This window comes from Podarcis bocagei, assembly GCF_964188305.1.
Source record: "Podarcis bocagei genome assembly, chromosome: 13".
Lineage (NCBI taxonomy): Eukaryota > Metazoa > Chordata > Lepidosauria > Squamata > Lacertidae > Podarcis > Podarcis bocagei.
The window spans coordinates 39,287,870-39,309,602 of record NC_138138.1 but is presented as its reverse complement, the minus strand read 5'-3'; the positions used below and the strand labels follow the sequence as shown (position 1 = coordinate 39,309,602).

Below are 21,733 nucleotides of genomic sequence, written 5' to 3'. Positions count from 1 at the left end.
CCGTGCCTCTGCCATGCGCCCCCTCCCCTCCCCGAGGGTGCCACCTGCCGCGACACCCGACACCGGGAACGCGCTGCTGGCTCAGCAAGGACCACCCCCCTCCGACATCCTCCCCGTCTTCGTCCTCCGCCCCCTTCTCCCCACAGATCGCCACCGTCCCGCCTCCTTATGCTGGCCAGGAGAGCCTCCAGGCTGCCCAGCAGATCTTGCTATTGGGGACATCCAGGAGTCCTGGCAGCATCCCTTGCGAGCACCGAGGGTTGGTACTTGGTAGTGGACCCCCCCCCCACTTCTTCAAGGAACCCAGGTGTCCTAGCGCCCCCGTCCCGCCGCACGCTCCCCTTTTATTTATTTATTAATTAATGCATACAATTTAGATTTCGCCTTTTATTCCAAGGAGCTCAAGGTAGAATACAGCCCCCCTCATTTGATCCCCACACATACAACCCTGTGAGGCAGGTTTAGGTTGAGAGGCAGTGACTGGCCCAAGGTCACCCCACCTGGTGAACTTCATGGCCGAGTGGGGATTTGAGCCGGTGGTCTCCCAGGTCCTAGTCTGACACTCTGACCACTACACCTCACTGGCTCTCATCCCTAAGCACCATCGCCCGCCCACCATTTTTTCTCTTTCTCAAGGAACTCAGGAGACCTTTCCACACAACACCCCTGGGTGTCATCTCACAGTCACTACGTCTTTTCCAAGAAAGTCAGGAGTTCCCAGGAAACACATCTGCTGCTGAGGTTGGACTCCTCAGGCGCTGGGTGGGGGTGCATAGCTCTTTGGGCCTCTGCCTGGTCCATGGGACTTTCCCTAGACCATCCCCACTCCCTTGGTCTCAATCCCTCACTGCCCCTCCAATGCATCCTCCATAGCTGCTTTCGCCTGGCTGCAATGTATCCTGGAACATTTCACCCTGCAAAAAAAATAAATGCTGGGCATTGTAGTTTTATCCCTTGCAGAGTTAATTCCCAGCAACCCTTAACACACTACAGTGCCCAGAATTCTTTGTGGGAGGGGATGTGCGTTGAATGTGCTTTCAAGGTAATAGTGTGCACAGAGCCATAAGGCATGTTGCTTGCCCAGATGAAGGAGCAGTATGTGGGCGGGTGCATAGAAACCTCTGACTTTCTAAGGGGGAATCGTCCCTGTTATAGAAAGCTTGCTTTATCCCATCTTTGTCTTTGGCTCCACCTGGAATGAGAAGGTGGCTTGCTCATGATTTTCCTAGGGAACCCAGGAATCCTGACTTCTCCACATATCCCTTAGCACAAACATAGGGATTTTAGAAAAAGGTTTGCTTGAGATACCAAGTCAGATTAATCTGAAAGATTAGAAGTTTGGATGGCTTCCATACACACCATAAATGACTTCTCCCAAAAGAATAATGGCCACTGTGGTTCGTTCACAGTATTGGGAATTGTAGCTCGGGGGGGAGAGAACTATGGTTCCCAGGATTTTTTCAGGGTGGGGAGCCATTTGCTTTAAATGTGCTTTAGATGTATGGATGACCTTTTTGCTGACAGATAATCTGGCAGTGTACGGCCTAACCTTTTAATTATAGCAGTTGTGTGCTCAACACCGGAAAGGCATCTGGAGGCATCTGCATAAGCCATCTGCACTGCAGTGAGGGGTGTATACTTTGCACATGCACAGAGGCCGTCACTCCCTCCAACAGCAAACTCAGTGTTCCCAGGCAAAGTTAAATGGAGCTGAAACAGGGACACAGAGAAATAAGAGTGACAGTTGGAAAAGAGAAGCTGAAAACCAAGCAAGGAGGAAGGTGGGTGAATTGTCTTGCTTGAGACCCTAGCAGCTTCTGCAGGAAGGCATGGCTGGACAGAAACTCTTGGTGCATGTGTGGATACAGTGAAATTTTTTTGTGGGAGGTCCCACTTTTCTCTTTTTAAAGTTTCTCCAGAGGGTTCCAGACCTAAGCCCTCCTGGCTCTGAAAATAACCCCCTGGTTCTGTTTACAGGACAGGGAGCTGCCTTGCTGGAAACAGAATTGACCATCCTGTGCAATTCCTCCAGGTAGCCCTAAATGCAAACTGAGCAGACCTCTGTGTCGCTGCGCAGAGACTGGCGATCGAAACAGGGGTCCTCTCATCACTGAGCCTGGCACTGCAAAAGACCCAGAGTGACTGAGGTGGGCGCTCGCTGGGTCCCCTTTGCCCTTTCCCTGCGGCTGCTGTCGGGCCACAGAGACCATTTCTTCACACAACAGGTGTCACCTGTTGCCAGCCATCAGGGGCCCGCGCTGGATTTCACTGACGCGGCGGATCAGGTTCTGACCAGGGTATTTAAAGTCAGACATGCTCCCTGTCCTGCCCCCCTGCTTTGAGCCCTGCCCCTTGGCACCACCCTTGGGCCCACCTTCCTCTGGAGCCCAACCAGCTCTGGAGTTGGAGCGAAAGGTCATGCGTGTGTGCATGTGCGCGCACACACACGCCAAGGGGAAAATGTGCAGATGTGTGCCCAAACTTCACTGTGGTTGGTATGTACAGGATGGGACGAGCATATGGGGGGGTGAATGGATGATCAACACTGACCCCTCCTGGTTTTATGTGGAAAAGGACACCCTCATGGGGAATGCAAAATCACAGAGCTGGGAAAGTGAGTGAAGCAGACAGAGGGGACAACGGGGTATTGTGGCATACATGCACCCGTGTGCAAAAGGGAGAAATAAAAAAGTGTGTTTGCTATAATAGATTTCTACAGGACGCATAGCCATATGTCTCAGAAAACATTTTGTATGAGCGTACGTTCAAATATCCAAGTGAAAAGGCATGAAGATAACGAAGAGCACAAGCCGTCGCCCAGTTCTTTCTTCCTCCCTGTGCATTTTAATGAGAAACCTGGTGATTTACAGCCTTAGGTGCCCTTCAGGGCAACATAGGTGTATTCTTCCCCTTCTGGTGTCTGTAGGGCCATATGAATGACTCCTGCAAGCTGGAAATAGCAAGGAAGCAGATTTTGGCTGGATATTGGAGGCGCCTGGGAAGAGCTGTTTATCAGTGGTGCTGGCTGCCTCAGATGGCGGTGGGCTCTTCTTCAGCTGAGGTATTGAAACAGAGACTGGGTGGCTGTTCCTGTGAAGGCTTCCTTGGTTACATCATTCCCGGTGGATTGTGCATTAAGCAAAGATGATCTCTAAGAACCCTTGCAGCCCTTTCAGGATTTTATGCGTATCACATTCTGAGCGATACCCTCCAGCCTCCCCAAGGACCGGGCTGAATGTATGCGCCAGTCTCCCAGTATTGCTGCATTTGGCAGTCGGACAGTACAGGGAAAGGGGCCTCATGATTCAGAGCTGAAACACCCTATGTATGTCTGCTGAATTGGCTGCTCTTTCCCTTGCCCTTCTCTCCACGCCGGCCACTGCCGCGTCTCAGGTGAATGGCTCTGGATTCTTACACCTTGGCTGTGATATCCTCGGATCACTCCAAAACCAGACCCTGGTACGATTCCTTTGCTGGGAGCTGCATATGGTGTGGGTGGCTGGCTGGGTGGATGGGGTGAGCTCATAGGTCTTTCCCAGGCTCAGATTTCAGAGATTAATTCCAGGAGCAGCCGTGGACCTGACGCCACCGACAAAGATAGCACTTGTGGCCTGGGACAATGGGAAAGAGGCACGTCCCAAAGACAGCGAGGCCTGTGTGGAGAAGACACCAAAGAACATCTCTTCTCCCACTCCCTACAACCTAGTGTTTCACATGCAGACACACACACACACACACACACAATTAAAACCAAACAAATATATGCCTACAAGGAGTCCTGTAACCAAGACACTCTCCTCCTTGCACTCCTAATATCCTCCCGTCCTGCAACACTGTGCAACTCCCCATTTATGCGTGTTCAAGGCACATGTGACTGTGCATATGTCCATTGTCTCCCGAGACAGATGGATGTCAACTGGATTTTTTTTATGGGAGCTTCCCATCACATCAAAATATCTGTCCAATGTTTTTGTCACAAGTTAATAATTTTATTGCATTGGAGGAAAAAGCACTACATAGCTTTTGCTATAAACAAAATATGCTTTTCACGGGGTCAGGGAGAAGCTTTGATCTCTCAGAGAAGTTTCCGGGCTTCTGGTCCTTGAGATCAGTGTCTGCCGCCAGGTTCCAGCAGTGGGTACGAGGCTGCAACTGAAAGCCTGAGATGTCACAATGACTTTTGACCTTCAGGACAATCCTGTATTCAGACAAGCAATAACTGGTTCGGATGATTCCACCCTTCCGAAATCAGTTTGGGGTTTCCGTCTGTCCACTGGCAAGGGTTTCCAGGGGTTCAGGAGCCATTTGATCATTGTGGTGGTGTGTGCCCTGCTTCTCATTGGCTGGGATCCAGCCCGTACACTGCCCTTTGGTTGGCTGGAAGAGATTCGCGCTCCAGCTCCCAGAGGAAACGTCGCAGGCGTGTGAGTTGGCGATGGAGGGTGTCGTCTGACACAGGCTCTGAGAGACGCAAGCGGAAACCGTCACATGGAAGGATCAGGGGCGGGTGGTCTGTGAAACTCTCAAATATGTCACCTGTGGGAAGACAAGGCATTTCTAAAACAACAGGTGTGCTCAAGCTGCTCTCAAGGCTGCTGCAACCAGAGGATTAGTTGGAAATTTCAGTGCCCTGCGTAGATTTAAAAATGTGAGGCCCACCCTGTCTGTCTCACACCCGTCTCCCCGCTCCCAGCTGCTCCCTGGGCAACTGCACCAGTAGCTTTACTCTAAATGACGCATGGATCACACCCTCTGGATAAGAGGTAGGGACAGAAATTGCTGCAGTTTGTGTGACCGTTTGTGGCCAGGTGTGGAAATCAGGCAAGCAAATGCAAGAAGCATTTGTTGTTCTTGTCTTTTTAGTCCGCAGATGATACGTAATTAATGACGTGCCCTCTTCCCCCGTGGCTTTCTGGTGTTTCCTTTGCACTGAAATGGTGTGGAATTGTATATTAATTATGTCATTAAAATTAAGGACATTAATTTGGCCATAGCAGACAGAGATGAAAAACACATTTTTTTGGCAGAAGCTGAACTGCAGCAAAAACAAAACAGTGCTGATTGTCACAGATACCAGTCCAAACAAAAATAGCACTGCCTTCATACATTCCTGGTAAGAGACTATAGGAGAAACTGCTAATAACATGAGATGTGAAATGCTTTCACATTCCAATTTCCACATTTTGAGGGCAGAGAGAGGGATAGCAGGGGATGGGCATTTGGTGTAGGATGTGGCAGGTCCCCAACATGGAGTTAATGCAATGATGAGGAAAGCTTCACTTGCTGAATTTCTGCCTGATGAGGGCACAGAAATCCTGCCAGAGGTGGTGAGAGCTGAGCCCTGTGTGGGTCAAAAACAAAGCATCTCCTTGACTTACTGTGTGCAATCTCATCTCTTTCCTTTTCAGGTGGGCTCCAGCATTCAGGAGACACTCGCCCAGGTCCCAACTGGTAATTTGTGAGCACGTGATGGAGCTGAGCCGGGGTCAGTGCCGGATAGTCATTTCTCAGGCGAGACCAGGATGTCTGTGTGCAGCAGGGAAAAGAGAGGTTAGCAATAAACCCTGGAAGAAAAAGACCCATGAAACACCCGTTCTTCCTTAGTGGCTGCCATGACTGGCTAGCTCTTTCTCAATGCCAACCACAGCATTTGCCTTAATAGGGGCAGAAACTAGACTTGATAAATCATGTGATAATTGACATATTAAAAGAATAACATTTCCTTATGAATGAAAAAATAGCCCTGAAAGAAGAAACAAACTTCCTTTGTATAGCCTTGCTGCATAGCAAACACCATCTTAGGAGAGGCATGCCTTCTTATTGGGGGGGGGGGGAGCAGGGGGTTTTTTCAGCCGGAACTTCCCAGAACTCAGTTCTGCACCTCTCAGGTGGGCACCATAGCCATTCTAAGAGAAAGAGGGAGGTGTTCATGGTGAGTTCTGGCACCTTTTTTTTTCTAGAAAAACAGCACCGGGCAGGAGGATGCCTCTTCTAAGATGGCAGCTGCCACCTGCAGTTTTGACAAGCAAACACATTTTTTAGAAAAATTAAGATGCTGACTGCTTAATGAGAAAAGCCTTCCCTTTCTCAGTCAAGAGATTTTAATTAAATTGATCTGAGCAGTTTATTGGCAAAATGCTTTCCAAGTGTTAGGAAGATAAAGAAAGGCCACTTCATTAACACTATGCCTAGCTATAAGGCACAGCCTTTCACCCTATAGCTTTTACCCCTGTGTCAGTGGTAAACCAACTCAATCCCAGACCGGAGTTTGCCCCAAGCAGATACAGGGTAGGAAGGCGCTAACAGAACCAATGAATCCAGATCGGCTCATACAAACATGAATACTATTCTGCAACAAGATATGTGGGATTCTGCAACTTGCATATTTTATGCAAATTAGTATATTTGCATGTTGTTAAGGGTGGGTTTTTAACATGAAGTATTTGACCTCTGTCAGATATAAGGAGGCATCAGCAGCTGGGCTGGCAACATAGCCAACACATTTGTACATATGTCATGCTTCTGAGATGACTGCATCTATTTCCATAGGGACTAGAATTTTTTTTTAAAGGGGAACTGAGAACCTCAAGGTACTGTTTTCTGAGCCCAACAGGAAAACCTGCACTGGTGTGGACTTGCAGAAACCTGCACCTGTGTCCATTAAATCAGGCCTCCTTATTCCTACACAAAGCAAGGAGGGTGGGTGCTTCAATATGTTGTTCATTTTTAATAGTCTCTCCAGCACTCTTATCTTAAAGAAACAGAACATAAAAGAGGAAAGGGGGAGAAATGAAGCTTCCCTCCTCTGCGCCTTCAACCACCTGTTCCCAGATAAAAACGGTGACACCTAGTATTTGTGGTATGTGTGTGTGTGATTCTGATGCCCAAGAGTTGAGCCACTGCCACCCTAACCCTCAAGCCCCAAGAAGGGGGAACAATCACCTGAAGCAAGCTGGTTTTGGGCACACACAGTAAGTTGGCTGTGGTGCTGAGCTTGCGGAAGAATTCAGTTGCAATGTCCCCCAGGCCCACCCCTTGTAGCCAGTCCAGCACCAGGTCCAGGTTGGTTCGGATCTGCACCGCCTTGGCCCACTGGAATAAGGACTGGTGGGAACTGCCTGGAAAAAGGGGAAAGCATGTTAAGAACATAGAGCCTGGGTGATCTTCCACCTTCCTCGGCAAACCGTCTTGGGATCCCCCCTGCCCATCCCCCTCTGTTCTGCAAATGCTGAATGAGGGAGCCACCGCCCCAAGCCAGCCTGCTTGTTTCCTGTCCTGCTTGGGGGCAGCCCTGAACTCTGGGACAGGCAGGAAACAGCCTGTTTCCACCAGAGACCAGGACAGAAAATAGGAGGAAACAGGAGAGGGAGGGGGGAGGGTTGTGAGGGGATTTGTTCTTCTCACTAGTCAGGGGCAATGAAGAGAGGCTTCAGGCATTCTCCCTGGGCATTTTTGCAATATGAATAGTGAAACCTCTCCTGTTTGGAATGCTCACTCAAAAAAAGAAAAAGAAGTAAGAGAGCTGTCTCTCCTACTTCTTTTGCTTTCTCAAAATGCAACTTACAAGTGATTTATGCCTCACTGTGAAAACATTCTCAGATCTAGCATGTATTATAACTCACTGCCTTGAACCCCACACACCCTGTGTCTCACTGGATTGCTCTTGCTTCTCAGAAGAACCAGGAGTCCTAGTCTGTCTCACACTATCACTATTATTCCATCTGGCTCCTCCACACACTCAAGAATCGCTTTCATACAACCTGTTTCACAGTGCATTCATCCTGATCTATGTGCAGGGAAGCTGTGAGACAACGTGAGGCTAGGCGGCATTAAGGCACAAGATGAGCCTGCTGGATCAGACCAGCAGACCTGTCTAGTCCAGCATCCTTTTCTGACAGTGGCCACCCAGATGCCCGTAGTAAACCCACAAGCATGACTGGTGCAAATGGGAGCGATGGGAGGGCATCCTCTAGCGCCCTGCTCATTCACAAAATGGGCTATTGAGCCTTTCTTCTAGTTCCCACCCTGAGAAGCAAGGAGCTCATTCTAGGCTCACCTCTCTCCATGAGAGTGTTAAACAGCGAGGCGTTGGAGAAGAAAAAGAGATATCCAAAGGTCTGCGAGACAAGGTCAGGGTGCAGGTCACAGTCACGGGTCAGCTCAAGCGTGGCCTGGTAGATGGCAAGGGTCCCCTGGATTCCTTCTGGCATGCTGCTGAGCTCCGGCACGTGGGACAGGTCAGCTGTGGCCATGAAGGGGTTACTGTCTAGCAAGGCAGGAAGAGCCGAGTAGAGAGTCTGCTGGGTGAGGAAAGGGATGAGAAACACAGGCTACTACAAAGGGTGGGTGGGAAGAGAAGAGAAGGGGAGGGGGGGCTTTATCGTCAAGAGTTTGCTCACCCACCTTAGTGAGGTAGTACACAGACTGCTGAAATGTGGACATGATGACTTCGTCCAAGACCGCCATTGCCTCATCACAGGTCTCCAGGTCACTGGAGAGCAATGCATTGTGGGAAGCTCCTGCAGAGATGGGGGAAGAGAGCGAGTCTCAGGGTATAGTTACATCACAGGAAAGCAAACTGGTTGCCCACTCATTTGCTCTCCAATGGGAACTGTAGCGCTGTAGTGCATATTTACTGCAGCTTTCTCAGCATCCTCCTCAAACTGTAATTCCCAGGATTCTCTGGGGGAGGCCTTGGTAAACTGGCATAATGCCTTATTCATCTGGTAACAGTTGTGTGCAGAGTGTCTTGAGAGTTCTGTGATATGTCCCTCACATAAGGCTCCACCACAAAGCTTATGGAGAGGTTGGGTTATGTCCTGTCTTTATTGAGCATTTGTTTTGATTGGTTTGTGGGGAGATTTTGTGACAATGAGCATCCATCCTGATTTGTTTGTGGGGTGTTTCCATGTGTTCCCAGTGATTATTTGTTCCTCCTGATACTTTTTAATGCATTTCCCTGTCACTTTAATAACTGTGAAAAATTTGTTCAATGTGCATTCCTTATGCTAGCACGACAAGAGTGCTTCAGTCCATCTGAACTGGATTTTCTGTTATGTGCTTGAATCTCTCCTGTAAAATACTGACCGTCTGGAGGCACCCACAGAAACCATAAGTTCCCTTGCTATTTGAACCCTTCCCCTTTCTGGAAAACCCAAACAGCTCTCAGCCATCAAGTTCTGACCCTCAGGGTCTTCCTTTATCTGTCTCTTCTTGGCCCTCTGTTCTGAACCAACAGCTCCCCTTCCACTCTCCTCTGACCCCAGGGAATGTTCAGGATTCTTGGCTCACCCTCCAAGTCCAGGTCCTTCTCAATGTCCAGGACTCTTTTCTGCACGAGGCTGAGCAGCTCCATCGCGTTGGCCATCCAGAGCATCAGGGGGCGCAAGTCAGCAGCCACTTCCTCGATGCTGAGATTTCCCAATTCTCCTTTGTCCTGCTGGCTGCAGGGATCAGACAGCGCAAGGGGGATTAGCGCACTGCCGAATGACAGGAGGGTGCTCTCACCTGCTGCCCAGAGGCAGCTGACTCTTGGCTGGGGCATTAAAACAACAGCTGGGCTGACTACTTGGAATTCAATCCATTCCACAAATTTTCAGAGTTCACACTGAGTTCAGGATTTCTTGACATATGTGAACTTTGCTTCCAAGGGACTTAAGTCTTCATTACTTGTAGATTTGCCTTCCACATTTGCAATGTCGCTATTGTGCTGGCTATATTATCAAGGAGGACTTATCTATGGACCTTTCTGGATGCATTACAGTTGTTACTCATTTCTGCAATGAGTACAAATTGCCTTCCCACAACTGAACTACCGCAATGGAGATGTTGCATTTTCACAGTACCCTTGACTGAACTATCTTTTTTGCATCACAGAAAATGCAGTTTGTCCCCAATTATAGTGTGCTTCTTCCTCTCCAGAAGTGGAGCATATATGTGCCGTTTGTTTGTTTTAATGGTGAAAATAGTAGTCATATTCTCCTTCAGAAAATCTGCCTCTTCCTGCCACCCCATATCAGTTATGCCCCCTCCTCCATCAAGTTATCATGCTATTGATTTTGAAATGGTATTTGCAGAAAGATCTATCACACAAAGGCCAAAATTAAAGTCTTTGCATAGAAGTGGATGGAAGGAGCTGACACATGCAAATATATTGGGAGGAATAATTATTGTTGTTGTTGTTGTTGTTGTTGTTGTTGTTGTTGTTGTTGTTATTATTTATTTATTTATTTATACCCCACCCATCTGGCTGAGTTTCCCCAGCCACTCTGGGTGGCTTCCAATCAAGTGTTAAAAAGAATACAGCATTAAATATTAAAAACTTCCCTAAACAGGGAAGTAACAGGTAGTAACTTATACAAGAGTGGGAAGTGTTAAAGCTGCAGAAGGCTGGAAGGAACTTCAGTTGCTAGTCACCTAACTGATATTTGTCTCTTTATGTCAAAAGTACGGTAACTTATTTGCTAGACCACTACATCAAATAAAGCGGAGCAAATTGAAGCTTAGAAAAGTCTGTAGCTCCCTCGGGGACAGACTTTGAAAATGCCCATTGTGCTGTTTGCTGTAGAGGCATAACTCTACCCCTGCACCTTTATGGTGAAAGCCTCAAGTTCCTGGCATCAACCCCAACCCCATTTAATACCAGAATGTGTCCATGAGGACTGCATTCAGACGTGGCAACTTCAAGAATTCATCCTAGGAAACAATTTAACAGTTTGATAAAAACTAGGATAAACTGCTCGGATGCTAAGTATAGCACCTCCCAAACATCTTGCGAGATGCGGAACAGCACCTTCCGGAAGCCAAATATGAGACATACTTTAGCTCTTACTTACTTTTCCGGCTGTCTATCTCCAATCTCTTTTATCTTCTCCTGAGAAGAAGGATATGAAAAAATAAAATGAATTATGGAGATTTGGAACCCAACACAGAGTAGCCTCGAGCCCTTTCCATGCCTGAAAGCCAAAGGGAAAGAAATCCATGGAAAACAGGTACTGAAGGAACTGATGGGGAAAATCTATTTCCTTTCATTACATTTACAACTTCCTCTTAGGAACTCAGTGTTTCCTACATGCTCTCTTATACCAGCTACAATTCTGCTTAGCTAGAACTACTTTAGTTGCCTTCATGGAGAGCTTAAGGGCCAGAAGGATCCATGTTTTTACCTATAACCATAAGAACCAGCTTCTCGTTGCCACTGAAATGCTCCAAATGCTGGATTCCTTCCATGCCATGCCTGAATATCAACTCCATCTTAATAGCTACATACACAGACCTACATAAAGGGCTTCAGAACTGGATATGGAGATGGAGGGAATACAAGGGAAGGACATCAAAGTGACGCAAAGGTCATGAACCGAACTGCGAGTCACTTACCCAAACAGCCTCCTTGACCAGCTGAGCGATTCTGGCTATCAACCTGGGGAGGTGTCCTGGTTCCAGCTCCCGGGCGGCGTGTTCCAGGCAGAGCCCAAAGAGGAAGGCAGGACCTAACCTGCAGTTTGGCGCCTCCTGCAGCCTCACAATCTCAGCCAAGAGGGCCTCCTGTTCCTGGGGCCGGTAGCGCAGCTGAGGTTCTCGGCTCTTGAGGTAGGCCCGGAAAGCTTCCTGCCGCTCCTGCAGGGAACGGCCGCAGGCCTGGCACGCCAAGGCCCCCACCAACCCTGGGGACACCCAGGCCTTGGGCAGCCAGGCTGGAGGTGCAGCTGCAGCTCGCGGGTCCTTGTACATGAAGAGGAAGTGCTGCCCCATTCCCAGCAAGTCTCCGGGAGCCAGCTCCACCTGGCGATGGAGTGGGGCACCGTTGTGGGTTATCAACGCTCCCCGGAAGGGCCGCACCATGGCCGAGCCCCGGGGCTGGCTGGGGTCTGCGGGGGGCACCGAAGACACAACACAGCAGTGGCGCGGGAGGATGTCTGGGGCGCTCAGGAACGTGTCCACATAGTTGGATTGGTCCGGAGCCGGGCAGCGCTCAGGGCGGCCAAAAATGTGTCGGCGGCGTGTCATCACGTGGATTACAAATTCCTGTTGGTGAAAGAGAGAGAAGGGAATAGAGCAACACAGGAAGAAAAGATCAGCCGCAGCGGTTGCCATTCCTGCTAGTGGTGCTGAGCTACCCTGAGCGCATGTGTTGGGCCAGTGGAGCACTTGGTCGAAACATTGGCCTTTTAGGCCAGGGGTGGGAAACCTTTTCAGTCCCTTCCTTAAAGGTGGGCCCACACCAGTGGTGAGTGGAGCCAGAGGCAAAAGGGATGGAGCAACAGATGCAACAGAAACAAATAAAGATGAGATCCTCTGGGTGCTCAAATAGTCACAGGTCAGCTGTAGTGTGGCTGATGCAACAACTAAAAGTTCCACTGTGGGCTCACTCACACTTCTTTTTAAACACAGGTCTGGGATTTCCAGGTCTGTGCCTAAGCAGGTTTTATTTTACCGCACGGCTTTCCCCAGAATAACCTGCGTTTTACCACTGAATCTGCAGAAATCCCAGTTCTGTGCCTAGAAACTCAGCACAAAAGGAAGTGTGGATGAGCCCTAAGTCACCACAACAGAGGTTTTTATACTGGCGGCTCAACTGTGGATCACTAGGAAGAAGAAGGCTCTCTTTTCCTGACAACATGGGATAACAGAGAGGGCAAGAGTGGCTGACAGGGGTGGGGGTGAGGGCAACCAACCTTCCTTCAGCAGAAGTTTCTAGTATTTTCCAACTCCATGTTGACATGGACCCCGAAGGACCCTGAACCCCACAGTCACTCAGCTTCATCAAAACCATAGAGTTGGAAAAGACTAGAACTGCCCCAATCTTCCAAGCAGGAAAATGGACCTACCTGCTTTTCATTGTAGCCCAACAACTGTAGGAAATAGGGGTGCTCTGTTGGTGGTTGTATGAGGCACTGGGAGAGCTGCTCCAAGTTGGCCACATCCATGGCCTCTGCTTCAGATGCTGGAGGAGTCGATGTGCCCTCGCCCCCCTCTGCTGCCTTCAGTCGTGACTCCTCAGCCAGACCCGCTTCCTGTGGTTCCCCAACTGCCATGCTCAGCACTCCTTTGCGGTCCCTGCGGCGTTTTGTGCTGAGATTCATCTCGCTGATGCTGCGACGGAGGGAAAGGTTGTCCGCCCTCTCTTTGGGGGCCACATGGCCTCCTGAGGCGGCCCGAGAACGGCGAGATTGCTGCCGACGGGCCTGGGAGATACCTAGAAGAGGCAGGGAGAGAAGGCAGACAGACAAATCTATTCTATGTGAACAGTCATGCAAAATAAAAGCAATACCCTTACCTATGTTGGTTTCTGTTTCCCTCACTGAGCAGCTGCTGGTAGTCACAGGACTATGTTTTCATTCCACAGTCCAGATAACAACCTAACCGATATATTTTGAAAATTCTCCCAAGTTGGGGGCCCATGGAAGGGAAGGAGTACTGGGAAATATCCAAGCAGTTTGGGGAGGAAATAATTTTGTCACACTTCCCCTTTGATATCTTTGTATACAACGGGTTGGAATTCTGTCTCCCATTCAATTAGTTAAGGACTTTTGCTCCATTTACATGTATGGAATGTGTGAAAGGGGACCACATTAGTCTGTAGCCTCTGGAATTCGGTTTCCCCTTGCAGCTGCCTGTGTGCCCGCATTCCAATATAAAGAAAATTGTTCTTGTAAAAAATGTAATGTGTGAGTACTTAGGAATCCAATGTATGTTTGTTTATTGGAAAATCATAAATAAAACTTAAAGAGAGAGAGAGAGAGAGAGAGAGAGAGAGAGAGAGAGAGAGAGAGAGAGAGAGAGCACTGTTACTTAGCCCCCAGTATCTGGTACTCAGAGAGGTATACTGCCCTTGAATATACTTTCAGCTCTCAGCACCAATGGCCATTAATCAATCTGTCCTCCATGCACTGGCCTCAGCCTTTTTAGAAGCCAATTAAACTAAAGACCATCACCACATCATATTGTGGCAAAACAAATTCCACATGCTAATTAAGCACTTGACAATGAAGTTGATTAGCCTCTTTGCAGCAGCAAAGCTTTTTGATCTCTTCCTGACAAATCATAAGTTCTAGAAACCTAACTGGATGTTAAATGAAATGAATGAAAGCCAAGCTTCTAAAGAACTTGAAAACACCATGAAACCCTAGAGCAGAATTGAGACCTAGGACCCAGAGAGCATCTATTGACAGTTCCCTGGAAGCCTCACCCACTACCAACAACCCCGCACATACCAGACCCATCGCCATCTTCGCCTTCTGCCATCCTCTCCACATCACATCGTCGGCGGATCTCAAAACGGCGTGTGCAGCCGGCCTTGGGTTTCCACACATCCTGCAGCACGAGCGGGCGTTCAGAATCGCCTACTGCACGGAGATACTGGGCCTGCCAGGAGCCATCTGTGCCATGGACATTGCCAACCACGTCGCATAAGACATACGCATCTTCGGCATTAGCCTGCGCCACGCCATAGCGCTCAAGCGCTTCCTGCACCAGCTGCCGGGCAGTGGAGCGCACTGTGGCCAGCACACTCTTGTAGTTGGCACCTGTGGAGATGTCGCCTCCATAGATTTTCAGGATCCCTGGCACTTCTCCCTGCGAGGGGGGCTCAACTCGATCTTCGGGCAGTGGATCAATGAGATCAGCCAGTTTCTTCTCACTGGCCCAGCGACCTCTTCCTCCGCTGGTGGGCACGCCAGTCCCACCCCGCTGGAAGAGTGCTGAAATCCTCTTGTGTCGACTGGCCTTATTCTTGTTGGCCGGGCGCATCTCCACAGGCTCACTTCCACGGCTGGCTGTATCCGAGGATGTCGATCTGTGAGGAGGGTAGTAAAGGTAAAGGGACCCCTGACCATTAGGTCCAGTCGTGATCAACTCTGGGGTTGTGGTGCTCATCTCGCTTTATTGGCCGAGGGAGCCGGCGTACAGCTTCCGGGTCATGTGGCCAGCATGACTAAGCCACTTCTGTCGAACCAGAGCAGCGCACGAAAATGCCGTTTACCTTCCCGTCGGAGTGGTACCTATTTATCTACTTGCACTTTGACGTGCTTTCGAACTGCTAGGTTGGCAGGAGCAGGGACTGAGCAACGGGAGCTCACCCCGTCGCAGGGATTCGAACCGCCGACCTTCTGATCGGCAAGTCCTAGGCTCTGTGGTTTAACCCACAGCGCCACCCAGATCCCTTTGTGAGGAGGATAGACAGACTCAAAGAGACAGCAAGGATGGCACCACAATGACAGGATGATGCAGCGGCCAAGCTGCTGGGTTCAGAGGTAAAAGATCTACCGTAACAAACTTGCTCTGCCTCAAAGCTTGTTGGGCAAGTCATAAGAATATAAGAGGAGCCTGCTGGATCAAGCCAATGGGCCAAAGTCCAGCATCCTGTTCTCACAGTAGCCACCCAGACACCTATGAGAAACCCCAAAGCAGGCCCCAAGTACAAGAGCATCCTCCCCTCCACCCCCTTGGTTTCCAGCAAAGCCATATCTCCCCTTAAACAAGTCACCATCTCTCTGGCACATAGTCAGAAATTTTATGGACAAGCAGCCTTGGAGGACGGCAGGAAAGTTTCACAGGGATAAGGTGAGTTAAATTATGATGTAACCTGCTCAAGTAGAATCATAAATAGTGATGGGCCCAAATGCCTTCCCCAACTGTGTCACTGCAAGGCTAGGAGGGAACATTTCAGTAATTTGGCAAAAAGGAGCCAAGTATAGGCCAAACGTACTAGAGGCTTACTACTCCAGGTTGCTGGTACATGCCTCTCCCCCCCCCCCACACATTTATTCACCAGCTTCATGATGACATCATGTATTAGTTGTCATCATGCAGCCAAATAAGAATAAGGGCAATTCTTCCTGCCCTCACTCTGGAGTTTGGTGGCTTAAAGAAAAATGGTGCCCACCAGCAGCTGAAATTCCTGGAAGTGTGATGACTGCTGCTGCCAGGATCAGGAAATGACTGGTGCCAAAACAAAGGTGAAGGGGGACAGTTTAGCAATACTTACGGTTGCCATATTTTAAAAAGTTAAATTCCTGACACCTGCAAACTTGTTGAGCTTTTTTTTAAGAAACCCACCAAAATTGATTTTAAGCTTTTTGAGCTATTTCCACTCCTGCCATACATACGATTCGGCAAAATTCCCCCGACGGTACTTTTACACCTGAAAACCAGGACGTGTCAGGAATTTTCCTGACGTAAGGCAAGCCTAGCAATACTTTTCTTCGCTTCTAAGTAAAAAAGTTATGAGAAGTTCTTGTTCAATTCTGATTGCAAATTAGTTTTTGTCTGTTTTGCTCATTTTACCCCAAGCCCCGGAGAATGTTCATTCATTGCAGTCCCCATTTCATTAGCACAGATCACACATTTGTGTTCTGCTGTGTGCTTTGCCTCCTAAAATATTCCATACGATTTCTGAATGGATTAACTTTGAATTAATTCCCCACCCCCCTGTAACGTAGCCCTGGCACCCCACCCCATAGTGGTGGTTCAGAGCACATGATGCTTCCCTGAATGCTGCATAACCAGGCAAAGGCTACAGTGCATGTACACAGCTTAGTCTGAGGTGAGAGCCAGTGGTAGCATGGAATGCACAGCTGCTCATTGCCAATTACTGCTAGGGATTGCAATTATGCAAACAGATGTGAGAACCGGAATGGTGTGATGTCAGAAATGCACGGAAGTCCACATACACAGACCACCCTGCTATAGTTTTCTTCTCTGTAATTCCTGAGAGGTGATTTGTCATGGATGGACCAGTCCCAGGGCTGTGAATCTTCTTAACAGTTGCACTATTTCATGGTGCCTCTTTTGCCTGAATGAGTAAGTGTTTTAGGCAGACCGACAAGCAACAGAACGGCCTATGTACTAACAGTGAACTCATTCTCCGAGTACCTATTCATATGTAGCCAAAATGGCACCATCCATGTTGGAGGAGGAGGCATCAGCAGGCTTGTGGAATCTTTAAGGTTTGCAAAAATACAAAGAAATCTTAACTGAATAAACCCTAAAGAGAGGGGGACAGGGACAGGGGAGCAAAACAACATGGTCCGTTATCAGTTTAGCTGGGCCCCACAAGGCAGTCACTTACTTGACAGACCCCACACTAGGCCACCTGCGTCCCAGCTTGGCAAAATGTTTCTTTGGGGAGTTGATCCAAAGGCCAACAGGAAAGTGAAGCTTCCCAAAGCGGGGGCTCCCGTCTTTCCGCTCATCCGAGAACATGGTCACAGAGACCTAGAGTCTTTGACAGGTGAATATGCGGGGGGGGGGGTGGGAGAGAAAGGCATAAGATAAACAGACCTGTGCATCCTGTCCATCTACAACATTTGTCACAAGAAACATCTGAATATTTCAGCTTTAATTGATTGTATTTACTTTAAAAACACAGAGACAACCCCAAACAGCATGCTTCTTCTAGGCTTTATTTCCAAGTGCCCTGAATCTGGGGAGAGGAAAACAAAATTTCTATGTACCACCACTGAGCCAAAGAAGGAGATGACAGCATGGCCCACCAGAGATCTGCAATATGGAATTTCAACTGGCCAGAGCAGATCACGTAATAAGGTCCAACACCTATAAAAGTTTCCAGTCAGGTTGGTTCTTTGGTTTGAGCAACAAGCTTGGTGGTGTCCTGTGCCACAGACTTCCTCTTTCTCTACCTTTCTCTTACCTGGCCACACCAAGCCTTGTTTTGACTTGCTCCCTGGATATCATTAAGGCATGCCAGGCCATATTGTAGAATCCTAGAATTGTAGAGTTGGAAGGGACCACAAGGGTCATCTAGTCCAACCCCCTGCAATGCAGGAATGTTTTGCCCAATGTTGGGTGCAAACCCAAAACCCTGGGATTAAAAGTCTCATGCTCTACCAGCTGAACTATTTTTGAGGAGACAGAGCCTAAGGAAACAGGGAAAAGTTTCGTGCAGCCAAAATTTAAACACGGTTAGCCTAAAATTATGTAAGTGTGGAATCTGACCCCTGGCCAATGGAACCTTGGGGCCAGGGGTTTGGAAGGGGGGGCGGGGGGGCAGACTGCCCTGGGTGCCCTCACTGAGGAGGGTGACATTCGGGTGACACCTGCCCACAATTCCCAAGCCTACCCCAAGCCATCAGGGTAAGGAGGGAGCTGTGCCGCTTTGCCGGCGGCATTCCCCCATTCCCCCTTCGTTTTGACAGCTTGGGATGGCTTGGGAGTCGCGGGCGGACGGTGTGCCGAATGTCTGCCATGGGCAGATCGCTTCACCCTGGCTGCAGGGCACCTGAGCGGCTATCCCGCGCCTGGGAAAGCACCCTCCGTGCCACGCCCCCCTCGGGAGCGCGCCCACCCTGGGCAGCACGGGCATATACTCCGTCCTGCTTGGGGCCACTACCACATTAACAGCCCTGTAGTTCATGTCAGCTGAGGCAGAAGGTGGGGAGCAGGCAAGCAGAGAGGACCTTGCTTCCCAAGGAAGGGGAGAGCTTTAAAAGCTATTTTGGCACTGAGTTTTCCCAGTGTAAGAAGAAGTTTTAAGATTTCCACCTTGCTTGCATTTAATTTGTGGGATTTCAGCTAGTGGCCTTCAACTGTATATGCTTGAAATCGTGCAAGTTAAATGCACTTAAGATGCAATCATACTGTATAATTTTCTTTTCTTTTAACGTTATGCTTTTGATTGGCTGTTGTCTCATGGCACTGTAAGATGCTGTGAATATAACAGACAGAAGAAGCAAACTAATGAATAAAATCCATATACTGTATTTAAGTATGTGTATATTTGCACAGACAACACCCAGCTTAGCCCTGATGTCTGAGAAACCTTTCCCCTCCCTGTGGCTTAATTTTTTTTGTCCTTGCACTCCTCTTTCACGCCAGGCACTCTCCTTGCCTAAACCCTATAGAGAGAGCTAGATTAATTTCCCAGAGAACACACACTGCTCACTTTGCTTCATGGGGAGAGCTGCCTGGTGGAGTTCAAACCCAGATCAAAGTGGCAGCAGAGGCACCAGGCCTGTACTTCCACCCTGACCATGAGGGGTGAGTCAGAGGCCCTGAATCAAACAGTTACGTCAACAGGAAAAGCAGAAAAAATGAGTTGAGGGGTTAGGATAGCTTGAAGCCACACCTCACAAAGGTACCCCCTGAGCTACTGGGTTGTTAGGAGATGGGGCACAATGAAGGAAAGCAATAAACACATCAACCCATAGCCCATTCCCACCCTACCTCCTGCTTCTCCATCATAATCAGTAGGTTCCTCTCCAAAATACTGAGTACTAATTCTTTAACTCTTTAGAATTCTGACTTCTTTTCGTCTCCCCAGAAGAAAACCCATGAGTTCTGGCTCTCATCACCTCTAACTATAACCAAGGACAACACAAACCCTTCTTTGGTGCCTGAGGGAGAAAACCAAAATGGTGCTCCTCCTCCACTCCCACCCCATCTATCCAACAAACAATCCAACATCTGCTGCTTTATAAAGATACATCTCAATCTGCCCCTCCAGTCAGAATGCTTCACCCTGCCTAAGGTTAGGGCTGGAGCAGACTGTAAACTTGCACATCTTGCAGAGAACTGAAGCATCTTAAGTTCTGTGTCCTTTCTCCACACTATCAGGAGCTTTCTAGAGGCAGAAAGAAAGAGAAGGCAGGAAGGCCTGAACACTTTATATTCTGAAATAGAATCTATCAAGCAGGTAGATCAGAAGCAAGGAGCCAGGAGTCCTGGGTTCCCTGAGAGGAAGTTTTGGGCATAAGAAGGCCAAAGACAGATCTCTTTGGGTTCTCTTTGCATGAGATTCAATGGGCAGAGGAGGAAATGGGTTCAGCACACATTTTCCCACCTGTTTAATGTCCCTCCCCAGTTTTGAATTCTGTATCTTTGCCGCATGTTTACCTGTTCCACAGAGTGTCCCCAGGTGCTGCAGTCTCCCACTGTCACCCACTCTCACGCATCCAGCAGGCCAGGCTGCATCTTCCACTGGGGTATGGTGGCCACTCTCAGCTCTGGCGTTCCTGAGTGTGCTGTGTGTGACTTAAGTCCAGCGATGACTGCGCACGGATTTCCCGTGCCTCTGGTCATTCACACACAGGAGGTGGGGCAGGAAAGAGAGGTGGGGGGGCAGGAAACTGACTGGGAAGCAGGGCCTCTCCCAAGAACCGGGGAGGGCGCAGGAGCAGGGAGTGGGGCAGACAGGCTAATAAGACATCTGAACTAGCAGGAGCAGGAAGCCCCAGGCAGTTAAACAGAGGTGGGGAGGGGATAGATTTAGAAAATCAGAAGTTGGGGTGTGTGGTTTTTGACATTTGATGGCTTTGCTGTCATCCAACAATGAGGCCTACAGGCAGAATCATTTGGCCTTGAGGGAAGCTATGTGAAAAGCCTGCATAGTCTGGCTCCTAAGAGCTGGTTGTATTCCTCCACTACCATGTGCAGGATTCAGTTTTGTGGCATGATGCTAAGGTTGCCAACATTTTAACCAGCCACTGTAGTTGTGCCTATGCTATGAAGATATGTGCAGATTGGCAAGATTCTCGAAGCGATTTACAAAAACTGTAAAACTGAATGCAATAAATGCAATAGTAAAGATCAAAATAGGGTAGATACCTTGGGGAACAGCCTTAGGGACAGCCTAGTGAAGACTTCCCTAACCTGTTGCCTTCCAGATGTTTTGAACTACTACTACCATGATGACTAGTGTGTATAGGAGTTGGGAAGGCCCTCCCTACGTTGTTGGACTTAGATTTCCATCAGGCCCAGCCAACATGGCCAAAGAACAGGTATTATAGGAGTCATAGAAATCAGGAGCCTTATGCTCCACTTAGATCTCCACCATTCAGGAACAGCAAAAGCAATTGCAATTGCAAGCTAAGGAAAAACAGTGTGTTGTCTGCACTCAGTCTGTATGCATGCTATCATAGGCGTGTGAATGTTGTGGGCAGTATTCTTGGCTCAGATATGGCATATGGGTGGGAGAATTTGGCACAGTATTTGGCAGGGGCCGGGGCATGAGTGCTGCCAACCCTCTGGACGCTGCACGTGCATAAATATATTTCCCACACCTGTTTCCTTAGTCATTATTCTGGGCGGAGATTTGCTTCCCCTTTGCCACACTCCCCTTCATATGCACTTTCGCCCACCCGCTTCGGCTGTTTTACAGGGTGTGTGTAGCTTTCCCCCGACCCCGATCATTTTTTTCAGCTGGGACTTGGGGTGTGTGCTTGCACAGTACATGAGCCTACATTTCCCCTACACCCTTTTCCCTGGCCCTGTAGGCTTGGGTGTGGGCAAGGGAGTGGGTGTTTATGACCTGACTTCACACCTTCCATTTGTTTCCAGTGTATGTTGGGTGTGCCTTTCGTATGTGCTCGCAGGACCTTGGCTTTGGGCAAATTGCTGATCTAGGTAATCTTTGAGTCACTCTGAGCTCCATGATATTGCGATTCTTCAAGCCTCTTGCATCCCACATGGTCAGATGACAAGAAGTACTGACCAGTTTTCTCATATTCTTCTTCTTTAAAAGACACAGCAGTGGGTGGGTGGGTGGAATTCAGACCATGACCATGTCACTGGAGGGGGATTTAATCCTAATACTTTCTTACTAGATCTGCTCCCCACCCACCAAATTAAAAGCACCTCCATCTCCCTGAAGCTGTTGTTTGACCTGTTAGGGAAAACTTACCTGTACATATTTAAATGAAAAGTAAATGTACCAATTTTCTGTGGCTTTTATGTTCAGAGTTCACAGAGGGAGATGATTGCAGAAACGCTCAACAGT

At 48.7% G+C, this 21,733-nt stretch overlaps 1 protein-coding gene and 1 long non-coding RNA gene across 6 annotated transcripts; one reads left to right on the top strand and one right to left on the bottom strand.

The window, feature by feature from the left end:
* Window positions 1-4,057: 4,057 nt before the first annotated feature.
* RASIP1 (Ras interacting protein 1) lies at window positions 4,058-21,725 on the bottom strand. 3 transcript variants are annotated; one of them, XM_081168388.1, is made up of 12 exons: window positions 21,638-21,725; window positions 17,069-17,221; window positions 14,214-14,794; window positions 12,828-13,195; window positions 11,377-12,024; window positions 10,836-10,873; window positions 9,292-9,443; window positions 8,404-8,519; window positions 8,057-8,300; window positions 6,943-7,118; window positions 5,379-5,526; window positions 4,058-4,536 (listed from the first exon to the last, which is right to left on the bottom strand). In XM_081168388.1, exons 2-12 carry the CDS (start codon window positions 17,200-17,202, stop codon window positions 4,337-4,339), a joined length of 2,805 nt encoding a protein of 934 aa, XP_081024514.1. In that variant the 5' UTR covers window positions 17,203-17,221; window positions 21,638-21,725; the 3' UTR covers window positions 4,058-4,336. The 3 variants fall into 3 exon arrangements, with proteins under 3 accessions (XP_081024514.1, XP_081024513.1, XP_081024515.1); XM_081168387.1 differs by lacking the exon at window positions 21,638-21,725 and adding an exon at window positions 19,852-20,625; XM_081168389.1 differs by lacking the exon at window positions 21,638-21,725 and adding an exon at window positions 19,852-20,625 and having other exon boundaries at window positions 8,057-8,297.
* Window positions 15,966-21,360, top strand: LOC308572431. 3 transcript variants are annotated; one of them, XR_014001760.1, is made up of 4 exons: window positions 15,966-16,800; window positions 17,369-17,573; window positions 20,622-20,735; window positions 21,295-21,360. It is a non-coding gene; the product is annotated as an uncharacterized lncRNA (long non-coding RNA). The 3 variants fall into 3 exon arrangements; XR_014001761.1 differs by lacking the exon at window positions 20,622-20,735 and adding an exon at window positions 19,573-19,651 and having other exon boundaries at window positions 21,295-21,355; XR_014001759.1 differs by lacking the exon at window positions 20,622-20,735.
* Window positions 21,726-21,733: the final 8 nt, after the last annotated feature.